General features: G+C 35.2%; 1 protein-coding gene and 1 non-coding gene across 18 annotated transcripts in view; one reads left to right on the top strand and one right to left on the bottom strand.

Annotated features, from left to right (window-relative positions):
- The window catches only part of CEP112 (centrosomal protein 112), a 462,579-nt gene that overhangs the window by 73,219 nt on the left and 369,825 nt on the right, over positions 1–19,535 (top strand). For all 17 annotated transcript variants that reach the window (XM_064270872.1, XM_064270863.1, XM_064270864.1 and 14 more), the window contains 3 exons: positions 10,898–10,984; positions 14,534–14,633; positions 17,827–17,945. In XM_064270872.1, the coding sequence (XP_064126942.1) occupies positions 10,898–10,984; positions 14,534–14,633; positions 17,827–17,945 (306 nt within the window). The remainder of the gene's footprint in view (positions 1–10,897; positions 10,985–14,533; positions 14,634–17,826; positions 17,946–19,535) is intronic.
- On the bottom strand, positions 18,184–18,290 carry LOC111752632 (U6 spliceosomal RNA). Its single transcript, XR_002787525.1, has one exon. It is a non-coding gene; the product is annotated as a U6 spliceosomal RNA (small nuclear RNA).

The raw sequence follows: 19,535 nt of genomic DNA, 5'->3' as shown, positions 1-19,535 counted from the left end.
TTCCTTAGGGGTAATCATTGCAAAAAAAATTAGCGTGTAGTCTCTTCAAATTTTGTAGGAATATTTTTTTTTTTTTAATACAAGTGGCATCATACATAGCACTCTCTACACTGTTTTGCATTTTGTATTTTTAACTCAACTATATATCCTGCTGCTCTTTCTATATCAGCAATATGGCCTTATTGTTTTAATGATTTTTAAAATTTTGTGGACGTACCATATTTTATTGTCTCTTATTGACCAACCTAAGGGGTATGTAGTATTTTGCTGTAACAATGTTTGTAGAACATCTCTGCCCATGTCTTTGTACATTGTATGTTTATTATTATGGGATAAATTCTCTGAAATGGAATTGCTCAGCCACAGACTTGTGCATTTTACATTTTTGATTGACATCGACAAGTTGCCATTAAAGTAAGGTTAGGCCTGTCTAGGGCGGCAGGCGTGGGCGAGAATAGGTAGCGATGGCTAATGGGTATGGGGTTTCATTTTGAGGTGATAAAAATGTTCTATAATTAGATTGCCATGGTAGTTGAACTGCTTTATAAGTATATTAAAAACTATGAATTGCATACTTAAAGTTGGTGAATTTTTATGCTAATATCATTTATATCTCGGTAAACTTTTTTTTTTTTGTGAAGTTATGTCTATTTACACTTCCAGCAGTAGTGAGTATATTTTCTCATTCCTTCATCAACCCTGGATTATAAACTCTTTTGATCTTTATTTGTGAGATGCAAAATAGTATCTTGTTTTGATATTTACATATGTCTCATTATAAGTGAGAATGAACCAATTTTTTGCATATATATTGTCTTTTTTATTTCACTTTTGTGAGTTGTCTTTTTTATTTCACTTTTGTGAGTTGTCTTTTCTTACTGTTTTCCACTGAATTGTTTGTTTTCATAGTGATTTCTAAGAGCAATTTATATGTTAAGGAATTCAGGTCTTTGTCATATAACCAGCAAATATTTTTCTCTGTATGTCCTTTGATTCATATGTGGTCATTGTTCATGTATAGCGATCAGTGTTTTCACTGCGATGTCTGGATTTTGTATCATGCTTATTAGAAAAGCCTTTTTTACTCCAAGATTATGAAAAAATTAAACTATCTTTTTGTCTTTTCTAAATATTTTAATATTTAAATCTCAGATCCATTTCAAAGGTTTATGCTATAAGTAGTGATAGTAATCTAGATTATGCCATTCTTAAATTAATGTTATAAATCCAAAAATTTTAGGAGGTTGAAATGCTAATGTTAAATTAATCAGTAAGCATGGAGTGAATTGAATGATAGGAAATTTTATACAGATTACAGAGTTTATCTGTGTTATGTCATGAAGCATTTAATAAAGTATTTAGTTCTGGTGAAGTTTAAGAGAGTCCTGAAATATTTTATTAGCATTTATAAGTTAAACTTAATAAAAGACAACTTCCATTTGAAATTTATAATTTTGTGGAAAATACCTAAGATGTTAAAGGTGTGATATTTGCAGCCTTATTTTGTTAGAATTAAAGAATTATAGTGGTTTTCTTTTGGTGGCTAAAAATACACCTGTAAAATATTTGATGATGTTCTTTTAAATTTTCAGTTTATATTGGGTGTTATGGGAAAACACGTGTTGAGTGACAATGATCCTTTATTTTAACTTTAGCCTGTCTTTCACAGATACACTTGGACTTGTTTGCCTTTGCAATTGCTAACACATTTCCTCTGATATCTACATCACAGAATTGAGCGACAGTGAGCATCATCAAGTAGTGGGCTTTTCTTAGTATTCTTTAAAAAGGTTCCTGATATGGATTAAGACATTTGGAAAACCGTTGTCAGTGAAAATGAAAGAAGAGACAGCATAACAAAGGGAGATCACTTTTCAGAAAACCATCAGTTTTCAGAGAACAGATGGTAGAAATTGCTCATTTTGTGAAATAAAAATTTCCTTTGAACTTCACCTCCACCCACATTGAGTGTTCCCACCTACTGCCTGAAAAGGATCTTGCTGCTTGCTTATGTGTAAAGCCATTAGGCTATTTTTATTTCTGTGCATCTGCTATTTAAATATAGAATTTAAATAAATCCAGGGTAAGAAATCCATAGTCATTGACATGATGAGGGAATTGGGAGTTTTAAACATTTCTTACTATGAAATATAGCATGCGGATCCACATGGTCTCACAAAATTTAACAAATAATTACACACGGGAGTACCATTGTAAACACCACTCAGCCAAGAATTAGATCATTGCCAATACCCCAGAAGTCTGCTGTCTGACCCTTCCCAGTTATATAATCTCTTCCATCTTCCCTGTATGTTTAACTACTATCCTGGGTTTTGTGATGATAGTTTTTCTTCCCTGTTTTCAAAAATTGATTTTAACACTAATGCCTGCATCCTTATAACTAAAAATGTTATCAGGAACTTTAATGGAACTTAATTTTATATGTTCTTTTGTGTCTTGTTTTCTTTTGTTCAGTAGTATGTTGTTGACATTCATTCATGTTGAGGCACATAGCTATGGTTTATCCATTTGCATTGCTTTCTTTTAAATTTCTTACCATTCTCTTGTTGAATAGATTCTGGTTTTTGGCTTTTACAACAGGAATCCCATGAACAATCTTGTAACCTGATATGCAAGAGCTCCTTTAGGGTAGTGGTTCTCAAAGTGTGGTTTTTGAGCCTTGGGGTTCCTGAGACTCTTTTGTGAGGCCTGTGAGGTCAAAATAATTTTCATAATAATATCTAAATGTTATTGCCAAATGTTGACATTCATACCAATGGTGTAAAAGCAGTGCTGGGTAAAACCATTTCTAAGAACAAATCAAGGCGGTGGTACCAAATTATGAAGGTACTCATTACATTCTTCACTGCCATGCATTTGTAGGAAAAAAATACTCATTTTACTTAAGAATGTCTTTGGTGAAGCAAGCAATAAAAAGTATTAATTTTATCAAATCTTATACCTTTAATATGCATCCTTATGATACCTGAGTGATGAAATGGAAGTATGCATAAAGAACGCCTACAGCTTACCAAAGTACAGTGACCGCCTAGAAGAAAAGCACTTGTGTGAGCCTTTGAGCTGTGAGCTGTAATAGCTGCTGTTTTTGTGGAACACCATTTTTATTTGAAAGAATGACTGATTGCCAAATTACAATTATTCAGACTTGGATGTTTGGCATTTTCTCAGAAATGAGCCAAATGAGCTTGTCACTTGAAGCAAAACAGCTGACAATATTTATTGCTAATGATAAAATTTGAACTTAAAATGAAAATTAGAATTTTGGAAAACTTGTACCAGATACTGTGAGCTTGACAGCTTTCCAGTACTAAGACTTTTCTGATGAGGCTGGTGAAGATATTAATAAACGTGAAGTTTTGATATAATATTTGGGAATTTACACAACTAATTTAACTAATATTTTCCAAATGTGTAATGCATGATGTTATAAAATCTCATGTAAGTAAAAGATCCATTCAAAGCGAAAGATGGACCAACAGATTAGTGTGACCACGCATGAAGTTTCAGAATCCACATTGCAACTAACTAAAAAACTAGTACTTTTGAGTATTGGTGTACTAAAGAAGAATAGCAACAATTATCTGAATGGGCTTCTAAAATACTCCTCCCTTTTCCAATTATCTATTTACATGAACTCATTTAAAGAACTAATTCCAATATTTCACAAATTCTTTGAGAAAACATAAGAAGAGGGAGTATTTCTTAGCTCGATTTATGAGGCAGGCATAATCCTGAAAACAAAACTCAAAGAACATTACAACAAAAATAATTGAACCCCAGAAAAAAAAGAATTTTAGTACCAAGTTTGTACATCAATACACTGAAAAAAAGACTATTCTTTAATAAATGATGCTGGCACAACTTATCATTTATCTGGAAGAAAATAACTTGGGTTCTTACCCTAGAAAAACAAAAACAAAATTTCTGGATGGGCTAAAGACTTAACCTAAAAAAGCCAAACAAAAACTTCCAAAATGATGAAAATCTTGTTAAAAAGTATAGGAATTGGAGAGACCTTTCTGCCTCTTCTTAACCCAGAAACCATAAAAGGAATGATAGAAATACGTGATGCAAATGATATTAAAGAATTTTATAGCAAAAATATCATATTCAAGTTAACAGAAAATAATAAATTTGGGCAAAACAATTGGGACAGACTTGAGTGTTAATGTATGTAACATAGAGATATACTGATAGAGAAAAACATGGATCGAGATTATGAAGTGGCATTTCACAGAACAAATTCGTATGGCCCAAAAACAAATGAAAAGGGACTAAGATACAGTAGTTTTCCAGGGTAATGCAAGTTAAAGGAGCAGTAATGAGATATTTACTCTCTGGTGGAAATGTGAATTTCTGTAACCTTTAATAGAGGGAAAAATCTGTTATGATAAAAGTATATTTACTCATTAACCCATCAGCCTGTCTCCTGGAAATCTATAGAAAGCAAAGGTCTAGTGCATAGGGGCATGTATGAGAATGCTTTTGTGTCATTGTTTGCAGTGGAAAAACACTGAAAACAAAGTGAATGTACTTTAAGGGAAATGGTTGAACAAATTTTGCTTTATCCTCATTAAGGAATTAAAAAAACCCCAAAAACCCATCGCCGCCCAATCAATTCCGATCTATAGTAACCCTAGAGGACAGAGTAGAACTGCCCCATAGGGTTTCCAAGGAGCAGCTGGTGGATTCGAACAACTGACCTTTTCGTTAGCAGCCAAATCCCTAACTACTGCACCACCAGTAGGTAGGTAGTAATTAAAACAGAACAAATAAAAAGCTGTAAGAAGGTAATTTTAGAATTTTTATGAGCTATTGTTCTGAGAGAAAAGCAAGATGCAGAAATTTTTTCTATATGTATGGAACATACATAGTTAAAAAGAATCTATTATTATCATAGTGGCTTAAAGAAGAGAGTGTATTTCTCATGTAACAGTCCAGGGAGTGTAGAAGGTGCTCTGCTCTGTGATGTCATTGGGCACCCAGGCTGGTGGGGTGGCTCTGCCATCCTCAGCATATGGCTTTATTCTCTGGATCTGAAGTGGCAGTTACTGCATTTATCTGAGTCTTTTTTTTTTTTTTCATGGTAGGTTGCCCACCAGTACCTTATCTTTTAAGTTCCACCCTTCAGAAAGAGAGAAAGAGTACATGAAGAGAAAGACAGTTTATTTTTAAGGATGTCAAGTAAAAGTTACCTGTATCATTTCTGCCCCCTCATTCCCCCTGGCCATGACCTAGTCACATGGTCACGTGTCCCTGAATGTGATGCAGCCATTTGCCCAGCTCAAACTTGGTGGTGATAGTGGGGCCCCAGAGGAAGAAGAGAATAAATATCTGGGGATGATAGCAGTCTGTGCCACAAAACCCCATCCTGGTATATGTATATATGTTTATCTGTGTATGATTCTGTGAGGCTGGCTGAAGATAGTTAAGCATACGAGGTTGTTAACATGGACTTCCCAGTGCCAGTGTTAATGTAGGGAGAAAGGAGGAGGAGAGGGAGAGAGTCAAATAAAAAAAGGAAAAGAACACCAATGAGTGCAGTGAAGCTAAGCACAACAGACAGAAACTCTATGTAATATGTTCATGTTTATGCTTTCATGTAAAATTATGTTTGCATATATAGTATATGAATACATTTTTTAAAATCAGAAAAAACAAAAATGCCAGCATGCACCATGTATGTTTAAATACCATGTCTTCCTTTAATGTGATGAGTTTGGAGATTAGAAATTACTCTAACACATACATCCCTAAGTCCCAGGGATGAGATGACAAGGGTGATTCCTTGATTTGTCTGCTATGTTTGTAAGTACAATGGCTAACAATTGGCATTATGAAGTATTACAAACTAATGTCTGAGTGTAGAGTACACTGGAGATACTGAGCAGGAAGAATCTTAGTTACTAACATATGACAGTTACCTCTGACTAGTAACTAGGAGAATTGTCTAGAATTGCTCAGTTAGGTCTCTGAGCAAATAGCGTGATAATTATTTTATGAATCACTTCGTTTGCAGTTTGCTTTGATGAGTGTTTAAACTTAGAAAGAAAATGTGACTAAGCAAATAAAGCTGTTCAGTTGCTGATTATGTGTGGAAGTAACTGGGCTATACAGATGGTTGACATGAGTCATGTTTTATACGTTTTAAGCCTTACAGTTTAATTGCTACATAGGCACAATAAACACAAACAAAAAAGAATTGGCTACTTTTTATACTTCATTGAAAGCTTGTAGAGCTCTGTTCTCTAGTCAACATAGATCTTTCCTTTTTTGTGTATGTTGTTCCTTTTGACATGATTGAGGTTGATCAACAGGAAGGCTTTTGAAATAACACTTAAGGAGGTTCCTAGGATTTTAAAATGTGTGGATGATACCTGTCTAAATAGCTTCAATACATTTTGTTTCCTCACAAAATTGTCAATGGTTACTATGCTATTTTAGTTTGGTATTCTGCCAAGTTCACCATCAGATGTGAAATACAATTTGCACATGTAAGACTGCTAATAGTAAAAGTATCACTTTGAACAAAAAATCTGTCCTGTAAAAGTGAATGTTGAAGAGTTGCTGGGCAAGTGTTTAAGAACTCTTTAATTCAAAGTTGGTAAATATTCAGTTGAATAAAATACACAAATGACACTGGTAATTGTCTCAAAATTTAGCTAGTTAGACTGTGAATAGGGTGTTTTTGCACTCAAGGAAATTTTTTTTTTTTCCCCTGGACATTCTTCCTTTCTTCCACCTTCCCTTTTATTGTAGAAGGCTGTAGTAGTCCATACATTTAGTGACTTTTTTTTTTTTAATTTTTATTGTGCTTTAAGTGAAAGTTTACAAATCAAGTCAGTCTCTCATGCAAAAATTTATATACACCTAGCTATATACTCCTAGGAGTATATAGCAAGGAAATGCTTTATTCTAACAGTCTAAGGGACAGTATTCACCAGTTTTAATCATGTGGTAGGACTGCCCAACTTCAGAGTGATTTTTTTGAAGTAAGTATAAAAAAGAAAATGGGGCCCAAATATACTTAGTAAATAGTAAATTCTCTTAAACTTTTTCTAAATAGAAATTTCAGAAATTCTCTTAAAAATAGCCTGTGGGGAGCATCTGGAAGCAGAAGCCATTCAATCTCAGTGCCTTTGCTTTAGCAGTAGACTGCGTAGAATGGATTGGAGTGCACGCCTCTTATCCCTGTGCTGCTGGTTCTGTTTCTTTTTCTGGAAGCAGGTGGTTTACATCAGGACTGGTTCAAGTTATCGTGTGAGAAAATCTCCTGATAATATTGCCCAGGGACTTGGTCGCATGAGATGAGACTTTCCCCCTGCCTTATCCCATCTGATTCTCACCATAAAGTATTTTCCATGGGGGGAAATGGCCTAGAATGAATTTCAGTTACAAACTAAACCTCTTTAACGTTAGAGAATTGCTAGGTGAGAACAAGTCAAACAATGGCTGATTTTGGTAACAAGTACTCACTTTTCTTATATTCTATTTTAAGAATGTCTTCTATGCTCATACTCCTTAATAATTCAGTCTTCCTTAGCCTGACTATGAAGATTTTTTATAATTTAGACTCGGCTCTTCATTTGAACTGTAAAACTTAATTTTCATATATATGTACATGTGTACATATAAGTGTACACATATATAGTACTGTGTGAAAAGACTACTTGGAGGAAGTGACTATGCATAGTGAGTGAGAGTTTGAATAATATAAGATTTTGATAAGCAGAGAAGACATGGAAGCAGGAAAGCAGAATGCATGTTCACCTGTAGTTTGTGAATTACTTAGCTGCTGTATAGGGAAATGAAAAGGAAGCAAGTGTGATGAAGCCCGAAATATATGTTGCCACCAAGCCAAGGGAGAGGAACCCACTAAAGTTTTGACCAGATAATGGCATTTTCACAACTGCTTTAGGAAAGTAAGTTGGCAGTAGTGACTCTGATGGTTTAAAGGGCTGAAAGACTCTAAGTGGGAGTCACCAGTGAGGAGGTCATTCTAACAGTTGAGGGGAGGGTTAATGAGGAACTCTACTAGGGTAGAACTGGTATCTGATTGGATGTTGAGGGTGAGGGAAAAGGAGTCAGAAATAAGGTCTTATTGCTGCATACCGAAATCCATTGCTGTTGAGTCAATTCTGAAACATAGTGACCCTATAGGACAGAGTAGAACTGCCCCATAGAGTTTCCAAGGAGTGCCTGGTAAATTTGAACCACCAACCTTTTGTTTAGCAGCCATAGCTCTTAATCACTATGCCACCAGGCTATTGGTGCATAGCAGGTACTATTTTTACTGATAGTTGAATTAGATGTACTAGAGGAACATCCAGCTGGTGCTATCTAGGAGGGAGTGGGAACCTCGAAAGACATGAAGCCTAGAAATGGAGAATTATGATTTATCTACATGGCAGGTTAGCATTAAATCCAGATGAGATCACCAAAAGCTAATGTTTATATATAGTGAAGATGACTGTGGACTAAATGGAGGGAGCATGCCTACTTTTGGGAACTGGAAGAACTGGACAATGCAAAGGATTTAGCGAAATATTCTCAAAAGTAAGAGAAGAACCAGAAAGGTGCCATCTTACTGAAGCCAAAGAAAGCCAAGGTAAGAGAGAAGGATGGATGATCGTAGTGCAGATTGCTGAAGAGGAAGGGATGAAGTCTACCATTAGATTTAGTGATTAAAAGACCTTTGGATGAAAGGTAATAATTATGTCATTGTGATCTTTGAGACTACAGTTTTGATAAATAAAGGGTGAAAGGAAAATATGGAAGAAAGGAGAGAAGTAGAAAGTATGGAATAGTTATGTAAAGGCTTATTAGTAAAAAAAAAAAAAAAAGAATAATACTTTGTGGAGAAAGCTAGAATATTTAACCAGATAGCAGATTTTGTCTGCTAACTCTTAACTGGGATTTTACAAAGTTTAAATAAACATCAGCGAGGTGAAATGTGCCTTCAAACAGTATACTAAACAATGTGGGTCTGAAAAAAGTAAACCACTAACCCATTGCTGTCAAAAAGTGAAAAAAAAACCTAACCTACTGCTGTCAAAAAGTAGGGGCCTTTAATTAAAAAAAAAAAAAAAATTAAAGAAGCTTTGTAAGAGAAAAGTTAAATCTCAGTGTTTTAGAAGAATGTAATTATTATGGGTTAATGGCCGATAATGGCTTCATTTATTAATTTTCCTCTAATTTTTGCATTGATTTCAGAGACAACCTTTTTTTTTATTATTGTACTTTAGATGAAGGTTTACAGAGCAAACTAGCTTCTTATTAAACTTATTGTTTTGTGACATTGGTTACCAACCCCATGATATGTCAACACTCTCCCCTTCTCAACCTCAGGTTCCCAATCACCATGTTTCTTGTGCCCTCCTGCCTTCTAGTCCTTGCCCCTGGGCTGGTGTGCCCTTTTAGTCTCATTTTGTTTTATGGTCCTGTCTAATCTTTGGCTGAAGGGTGAACCTCAGGAGTGACTTCATTACTGAGCTAAAAGGGTATCTCGGGGCCATACTCTCACGTTTTCTCCAGTCTCTGTCAGACCAGTAAGTCTGCTCTTTTTTTTGTGAGCTAGAATTTTTTTCTACATTTTCAGAGACTTTATCACTTTAAAGTTAAGACTACAAAGATGTAATTTAGTGCTTGTGATGTTTTCAGCCAATATATGTGGATATCTATATTTTTCTGTACTCAAATTACATAGGTTTTGTAGTTATCTTTTTTTCGCACAGAAAAGAGTGTCTTAAATATTTTATGTGGCAGGATTGGAGGAGGACTCATTAACAACCTGTGTTATGCAGATGACACAACCTCGCTTGCTGCAAGTGAAGAGGACTTGAAGCGCTTGCTGATGAAGATCAAGACCACAGCCTTCGGTATGGATTACACCTCAACATAAAGAAAACAAAAATCCCTACAACTGGACCAATAAGCTACATTATGATAAACGGGGAACAGATTGAAGTTGTCAAGGATTTCATTTTACTTGGATCCACAATCAACGCCCATGGAAGCAGCAGTCAAGAAATCAAATGACGCATTTGCTCTGGGCAAATCTGCTGCAAAAGATCTCTTTAAAGTGTTGAAAAGCAAAGATATCACCTTGAAGACTAAGGTGGGCCTGACCCAAGCTGGTATTTTCAGTTGCCTCCTAGGCATGTGAAAGCTGGATGATGAATAAAGAAGACCGAAGAATTGACACCTTTGAATTGTGATGTTGGTGAAGAAGATTGAATATACTATGGACTGCCAAAGGAATGAACAAATCTCTCTTGGAGGAAGTACAACCAGAATGCTCCTTAGAGGCAAGGACGGTGATACTACGTCTCACATACTTTGGATGTGTTGTCAGAAGGTATCTATTCCTGGAGAAAGATATCATGCTTGGTAAAGTAGAGGGTCAGTGAAAAAGAGGGAGACCCTCAATGAGATGGATTGACACGGTGGCTGCAACAATGGGCTTAAGCATAACAATGATTGTGAGGGTAACACAGGACCAGGCAGTATTTCGTTCGGTTGTACATAGGGTTGCTATGAATCGGAACTGACTTGATGGCACCTAAGAACAACAGCAAACTGTGAGAGAATAAATTTTTGTTTGTAAAAGCCAACCATGTGTGGTATGTCTATTATAGCAACACTTTTTTTTTGATAACTAAGACACCAACCAAGGCAACTTTATTTTGAAGACTTACAGTTAGCTTAGAAATAATTGAAATAATGTAATGAGCATATTGGCATATGTAATATGATTGCTAGAACAAGTTAAAGATAGAAAATGATATCCTCTTTCATATAAGGAGTTATTTTAATTGTGTATTCTTGCCAAAGGGAAAAGTAAATTAATAACACTTTTAAAATATTTTCCTTGAAGTTGGATATGAAGACGAAAATAGTGGAAGCGAAATTTCATGAAGAGAAGCTTAAACTACAACAGAAACATGATGCTGATGTTCAGAAGGTAGGATGTATATCATTTTTTCCTTTATTTATACTGAATATGTAAAATATTATAGGTCTTGTGTTTATCCATCTATCTGTTTATGTACTTTATGATAGTCTGTATTGTAAGTGGAATTTGCTAAAGTCATATTCCTGCAAAAATTTGTCTTTAAAGTTCACTTGCTCAACATATGTTTTTATATAAAATCTTCTAGCTTATGTTGCCTTTTAGTTCTTTTTCAACTATTCTTTTAAGGATGGACTTTTTGTCATTCTTTATCTACATCCTATCATTACCTTTCAGATAAGTTGGGCTAAGACATCAGCTGCAAATATTTGTTTGGTCTAATATTCTTTCAGTTTTCTGCTAATTTAAATTTCCTTTGTAATTTCAAAAAGAACTCTTGAACTTAGTTTAGTGTGGTATAGACTGCATGTATTCTAATGCTAGCACACAGAATGTAGGCTTCTTTCTTAAGTAGCTCATTGGGATTTATGGCTTCCAGCTTTTCAATATGTATTTTTAAATAAAATTTTTTTCTTAACTGTCAGAGCAGTGAGGTGCTATCAACTCACAGTTCTCTTACATGAAATTTGATAATGCAGTTTAGAAGTGATTAAATAATTTAATGACAGTAATTTTCTTTAATACACAAAGGTTAATCCAGTAGAAATAGCATTACTATTTCAAAACTACGTCTATGATTCTGCTTCCCAAAACTGCGTCGCAGAGATGGAGACAAGGAGTCATGATGGAAGCTTTCTTAAAAAGCTTTTAATATTTGTTGTTGTTGTTAGGTGTCGTTGCGTCAGCTCTGACTCATAGCCACCCTGAATATAGCAGAACAAAACACTGCCTGGTGCTGCACCATCCTTACAGTTGTTGCTCTGTTTGAGTCCATTGTTGCAGCCACTGGGTCAGTCCATCTCATTGAGGGTTTTCTTCTTTTTTGCTGACCCTCTACCAATTGTGATGTCCTTCCCCAGGACTGGTCCCTCTGGATAACATGTCCAAAGTACTTGAGATGAAGTCTCGCCATTCACACTTCTGTGGAGCATTCTGGCTGTGTTTCTTCCAAGACAGATTTGCTCATTCTTCTGGCAGTCCATGGTATATTCAGTATTCTTCACCAACACCATAATTCAAAGGTGTCAGTTCTTCGGTCTTCCTTATTTATTGTCTGGCTTTCGCGTGCATATGAAACGATTGAAAGTATCATGGCTTCGGTCAGGCGCACCTTAGTCCTCAAACTGACATCTTTGCTTAGCGTTTAGTCAGGTATGTCTTTGGCTAATCTTCTTTCAAAGAAACAGGAAGGAAACCATTGATTGAAAATTAGAATTTAGCCTCTTCTCTCGCTTTTCCATTCAAATTTTAAAGGCAAGTATTACTTTTTGCCTTATTAGAATTTTACTTAAAAGTGTTCACTTAAAACAATTCTCTCAATTTGATACATGTCCAAATAAAGTAGAATGTATTGATATATAGACATTCTTAAGATGAATGAATATGAAAAAAGTAATTGGAAAAATCAGGGTAGTAGAGTTTAAATTAGGCTTCTTAGTATTTCTGTTATAAATATGTATTCTAAGAAAAATATTTTATAGTAAAATTTTTCAGAAATTTCTTTTTTTAAGTAAATCCTGTGTGAAAAAGGAATGAAAATCATTTGAACTACCAGGTAGAATATAAATAAAATCCTTGGCCTTCTGCCATATTTGGAAAGGATGTCCATCAGTTTGTTACCTGTATGTCATTTTCTAAGTATCAGAAGTTGGAGGAGGAATAAAATTTAGTATGTCCTTTCTACTTGCATACATTATTTTTTGCTTCTTTATGGGTAATACAAGGATTCCTGGTGGCACAGTGTTAAGTGCTCTGCTGCTGACCGAAAGGTCGGTGGTTTGAACCCACCAGCCACTCTGCAGGAGAAAGACGTGGCAGTCTGCTTCTGTCAAGATTATAGCCTTCACTGCTCTGACAGGGATCACAACAGAAGATTCCAGACAGAGCTGGAGAACAAAGTGAAGAACAAAATTCAAACTCACAGAAAAAGACCAGACTTACTGGTCTGACAGAGACTATAGGAACCCCTAGAGTGACCCCCAGACACCTTGCTAACTCAGAACTGAAGGTACTGTCTAAGTCCACCTTTTGGCCAAAGATTAGACAGGCCTATAAGACAAATAGTAACACATGTGAGGAACATGCTTCTTATTCTTAGTTCAGTGAAGTGTACGAGACCAAATGGGTAACACCTGTCCAAGAGCAAAGACGAGAAGGCAGGAAGGAACAAGAAAACAGGATGAATGGACACAGAGAACCTGTGGTGGAAAGGGAATGGGGGAGAGTACTGACACACTGCAGGGACTGTAACCAATGTCTCATAACAATTTGTGTATAAATTTTTGAATGAGAAACTAATTTGCACTGTAAACTTTCACCTTAAATACAATAAAATGGGGAAAAAAAAAAAAAGATTACAGCCTTGGAAACCCTATGGGGCAGTTCTGTTCTGTCCTGGAGGGTTGCTATGAGTTGGAATGAACTCAATGGCTATGGGTTTGGTTTGGTATGGGTAATATGGTCTAAGTAGCTCCTTTTCTTATGTTTCGATCAGTCTTAGAGGTGGGACTAAAATAATGAAAGGTAAAGAAAAATGCTGGTTACAAAAAAGCACTAAGAAAAAGTTGGTTAGATTTTGGTGAACAACTTTTTTGCTTAGCTGACTTTGAGTGTATGGGAAGTATATCCCAATCATAAGAAAAGTTAATACTTATACTCCCTTTTCAATTTGGTTTTCTTTTTTCCCCCCTTGGTTAGCACATTTTTTTCTTGCTGCTAATTTTCCTACATTTAATTTTTTTTGTGTGTGTGGGGGAAGGAGCTTTGAGTGTAAATGTGTTTAGAAGCCTAAAAATCATGACAAAATTTTTTCAAGTTATTAAAATGTAAACTTCCGACGTAATATAAATTAATGACATAAAATATTCATAGTTTTTGACACATTTTGAGCTGATTTTTGTGATTCACGATAGCAGGGCAAGATATCAAAGAAGCCTAATAAATGTCATCTCCCCATGTACCTGGGAATTCTCATTATTGTGTGCTAATACGCTTTTTTTTTTTTTAATACGATAGACGGGCACTGGTGGGAGCGTTCAGGGACATGCTCACGTAAACATGTTCTATCCCAAGGCAGCGGGGACGTGAATACTACTGTCCCACCATGTCAGCTTTCTGATGGCTTTTCCCTGGTACTTTATGACAGTTTAGTCTCTGAATTATATTTTAGAGAATCACCTAATTTATTATTTATAGTTCCCTTAAAAATTTATACATGAAAAAATTTAAAACAGGTAACATTTCTTTCAGATAATCAATTCTTCTAGCATATTTAATCATTTTCTAAATGTACTAAAGTGTGATTTTTACAACTTTTTGGGAAAACCACTTATGGGATTAACTTAGATAGACTTGCAGAAAAGATTGTCATCATTTAAGAAGGTTGTGTGTTGTATATTTAAAACAATTCTGTATACTAAAATATTTTAAATTTATTTGCAGATTTTGGACAGAAAGAATCATGAACTAGAAGAATTGAAAACCTTATACAAGAAAAAACAGAATGAAACTGAGGAGACTATTAGAAAGCTTGAAAAGAAAGGTGATGTGTTGTTATGTAAATCTTTTAGTAGCATTTTAATTTTATTTGGTGGCTGTAGAAAACAAAATTTGGTTTCTAAACTTTAATAGATGGGAATGTTTATGTGGGCTTCCATCATTGGATAGGTTTATATAGGTTTCCATACTTTTAAATGAATGGGGATAAACTGGGCATGCCTGGGGTGGGGGAGGGTGGCGCATGAGCATGTGCCCATGCCGTGATGTGGTATTGGTGGTTGGTTTGGTTAAAGAGTTGGAAGTCTATCACTGTCAGTCCCGCTACTTAACTCTTTCCTGCCTCATTAAGCTTGAGCTGCCTTAGGTCACTTGAGGCCAGTCATGGGATTAGGCTTTATTGGCTTTCACAAGAAAAAAAAATGGAAATTATTACTCTTTGTCTAGTACAATTTAGTACATTAAGCCCTACTTCATGTGTAATAGCTGCTATATTGTGATTGATGGAAAAACCATTTAAAAAATATTTCCCATTTATACTCTTATTAAAAAGGCAAAGAAAGCACTGATCAGGTGTTAAAATTACTATGATCACGGATCTGAACATGTAGATGCAGCAGGCGGTCACGAGAGAGTGTTGAACATATTTTTTGGAGAAAAAACTTTAAAAGATTTGTAAGATTTGAATAGCTGGAGAGGAGAGTTCCAGACACTGAGGTGGGAAGGACGCCACAGAACCTTTAAATCTTCCTTAGCTAGAAAAGATACCCCATACCTAAGAGACAGATTGAAAACCTTAAGATAGTGATTTGGAGCTAGATGAAGCATGACCTTGAATTTCAGATTTAGAAGTTTGAACTTTATCCCGTATATGTTGGTATGCCAAAAAAGATTTTTGGGAGATGAGTTTTAGGATCTCATGTTTAGGAGGAGTAGCCTGGTAATGGTGAGTTTACTGAACATGGTGAGGCCACTTCTGTGCGTGTGACATTAGTCAGAGACAGAATGGTGTGAGGCAGAGAGCATTCCACTTGTAGAAAACATAGGCTGCAATCTCAGCTCTGCTATTCAATATTTAATATATGACATCAGGAAGTCGCTGGGCCTTGGCTTGCTCATTATAAAACAGTATGGTTGGAATAAGTAATATGTAAAGCCCTTTCCAACTCCAGGCGTTTTACTTCTGTACTGTAATTTTGTGTGTAAGGTGATAATCCAGAATACATGAATGAGGGCAGTTGGGTTAGTGAGAATGGAACTGAAGAAAAATTTTTAATGAGTAAATCATTAGGATTTGATGAATCCCAGATAAAGTATAGGCAATGAATAAGGGGACAGAAGAGAGAGGACAGTTTTTGTCTGGGGCTTAATGACTGTCTCCCAAATCACCAAACTTGACTATATCTGAATGAATAAATTCCCTTAACAATTTAGGATAGCAACTGCATATATAAGTTAACTAATAAAATAGATATTGGTATATTTATAGCCAGCCTTAAATGTTGGTAAAAATAATTAGAAATTTTTTCAGATTCTTTCCCCAAATATTATCAGTGGCTATAAAAATATTTTAAATTTATTTCAAAGTTTTCATTTCTTACCCTGATTCAAACCAAGCTATTCACACATGCCTAGGGTTTTAAAATAATGTTTATTAGGGCTTTTTAAATTCCAAACAGACCTTAGTTTAATTTTGGAGTCATAAAATGAAATGTGTTATAGATGTTAAAGACTAATTTTATGTTAACTTGGATTCTTCTGCTTCTTCCCTTATTTGTTGCATAGTTGAGATATAAGTGAAAGAAATTTCAATGGAAGTGTTTATGAAAATTTTGCTGTCTTGAAGTAAATGAAAAGGAACATATTCAGTAAGCTGAGAAAATATTCTATTCAAGCAAAACATACTGCTGAATTTATCTTACTATCCAGATGACAGGCATATATTAAACAAAATTTCACTTGTCAGTGACAGTTTCAATAATTTTGAAAAGAGAAGATAGAAATTAAAATGTTATAAGGGAAGTATTTTATATAATTTAAAACACTTTTCATTTAAGTAACAAACTTTGGAAATGATTTTCAAGTATCTGGGAGCAGCAGTATATTGAACTGATGAGTTCCTTGATTTATTCCTTCCATACACAACTTTTTGAGCACTTGCCTATGTGGCCCTGTGGATAAAAAGTTGAAATGCTTTTGTCCTCTGTGAACATAATCTTATGGAGGCAATAGGTAAATAAACACTCATAAGATATAATGTAATATGTGATTTAATGGAGAAATATATGAGGTTCTGTGAGTTGGGATCGACTTGATGGCACTGGGTTTGGTGTTTTTGGTTTTGTGGTACTAAAGCAAGGAGCCCTGGTGGTGCAGTGGTTAAGCTCTTGGCTGCTAACTGAAAGGTCACTGTTTTGAACCCACCAGCTGCTCTGCAGGAGAAAGATGTGGCAGTCTGCTTCCATAAAGATTTATAGCCTTGGAAACCCTATGGGACAGTTCTACTCTGTCCTATAGAATCACTATGAGTCAAAATCAACCTGATACCAGTGGGTTTGGTTTTTGGGGGGGATTTTATGGGGATAAAGAGGAGTTTCTTTCTGTCCCTGCTAGGGGAGGATTAGAGTTGGTGAATGGTTCGTAAAGAATGTGCCACTTGAATTGAGACTGTAAGAATTGAGTAGATGTTTTTCAACTAGGGAGGGAAGGATATTCCAGGTAGATAGTTGATCATATTTAGGCAGTTATATATGAAAGAATACATCCTCCAGAATGTGCAGATTGCTTGGTATATTTAAATACAGGTCGAAAATACGGAAGTGGCAAGAGCTATGAGCAGAGGTGCGGGAGCCCTAGGAGATGGTTTCCATGTCAAAAGCTTCTGGCCTTTATTTTTTAGGTGAGAGGGATTGTAGAACGGTTGTAAGCCTGGGAGTAACATAATTGGATTTGCACTGTAGAAAGGCCTCTTTAAAGCAATGGAGGACCAGTTGAAGGAAGATGATACTTGAGACTAGCACACAGTTAAAATTGTCAAGGGAGTGAGTAATGACGAATTCTACCAAGGCTATGGTGGTAGGAATGGAGAAGAAAGAGTAAAGAGGTATTTGAGAAGAGAGAACTGAGAAGACTTGATGAAAAATTGAATTATCTATTACCTGGTACACTGTATTTTATGTAATCAAACTCTTATGTGGTATCTAGAACTGGTTTAACTATATTTTCATCATTTTTGACAGTTCAGACCCTTATACGTGACTGTCAGATTATCAGAGAGACTAAAGAAAACCAGATTGCAGAGCTGAAAAAGATATGTGAACAAAGTGCAGAATCTCTGAATAATGATTGGGAGAAAAAGGTAAGCTACATGAGATAAAACTGTGTTAGAAATAGAAGTCTATGAGGTTCTTCAAAGTGTGAGCTTTGTATTTCAAAGTAAGATTCTTTTTTTGTTAATTGTGCTTTAGGTGAAAGTTTAAAGTTCAAGTTAATTTCTCATACAAAAATTTATACACATATTGTTTTGTGACATTACCCAGTAACACCCAGTGCCATCGAGTCGATTCCGACTCATAGCGACTCTTTTGTGACATTAAAAAAATATGGAATGCTTCATGAACTTGCATGTCATCCTTGTGCAGGGGCCATGCTAATCTTCTCTGTATCATCCTGATTTTAGTATATGTGCTGCCGAAGCAAGCATCAAAATAAGATTTTTAATTATAAAAATAATGCGCATTTACAGTAAAAATACGGAAAAGTATGAAAAAAGAAAAATAACTTGAAATTTATTACTTCTTTGGGGCACTGAGTTTCTGTTAAAGATGGGATACTTTGGCAAGGGTAGCGGTGATGGTCGTATAACACGACACGATGAACATAATCAGTGTCAGCAAATTATACATGTAAATATTGCTGAGTTGCCAAATGTTTTGTTATACATATTTTTACCACAATTCCAAAAAAAAAAAAAACCTTAAAATAGCTATTGTTCATGTTTGGGGGTATTTTCTTCTAGAAGTCTAATGTTCTGTAAAATACATTTTCATATAGAAAGCTGACTTTTGACTACTTTTTTAATTTAATTGCTATTGTAAATTTTTTGTCATAGCCAATAGATTTTAAGCAAAATTAATAGTAAAATAGCAGTAGGATGATTTTGGGAAATGAAAGGATTTTAATTTGGATTTAGGCCATTGGATCATTTCTTTCCTGGTGTTTCAGAAACACAGTGTCATCCATACTTTAGAATTTATAGCATAAACTTGTTTTTGTCGAAAATAAATCATTCTTGGAGGAACATTTAATTTAATAAAGAAAAAATATTTTCTGCAGTGAACATTGGTGTACACATATCTGTTTGGTTTCCTGCTTTCATTTATTTTGGATATATACAAAGGGATGGAATTGCTGAATCATATGGTAATTCCTTGTTTAGCTTTTTCTTTTCCTCCCAGTCTGACATTCATTTTCATTGTTTTATAATGCCTTTGCAAGAACAGAAGTTTTTTTTTTTTTTAAATTGTACTTTAGATGAAGGTTTACAGAACAAACTAGCTTCTCATTAAACAGTTAATACACATATCGTTTTATGACATTGGTTAACAACCTCACGACATGGCAACACTCTCCCTTCTTGACCTTGGGTTTCCTTGCCTCTGGGCTGGTATGCTCCTTTAGCCTATTTTGTTTTATGGGCCTGTCTAATCTTTGGCCAAAGGGCAAACCTCAAGAGTGTCTTCATTACTGAACTAAAAGGACGTCCAGGGGCCATATTCTCCGGTTTCTCCAGTCTCTGTCAAGCTTTGTTAAGCTTTTTGAGGAACTTCCAAATTGTTTTCCACAGTAGCTGTCCCGTTTTACAATCCCAACAGCAAAGAATAAGGGTTCCAGTGTTCATTGCAGCACTATTCACAATAGCCAAAAGGTGGAAACAACTTAAATATCC

This window comes from Loxodonta africana, chromosome 18, assembly GCF_030014295.1.
Source record: "Loxodonta africana isolate mLoxAfr1 chromosome 18, mLoxAfr1.hap2, whole genome shotgun sequence".
Classification (NCBI taxonomy): domain Eukaryota; kingdom Metazoa; phylum Chordata; class Mammalia; order Proboscidea; family Elephantidae; genus Loxodonta; species Loxodonta africana.
The sequence above is the reverse complement of the archived record's forward strand: the minus strand, read 5'-3'. Positions and strand labels throughout refer to the sequence as shown.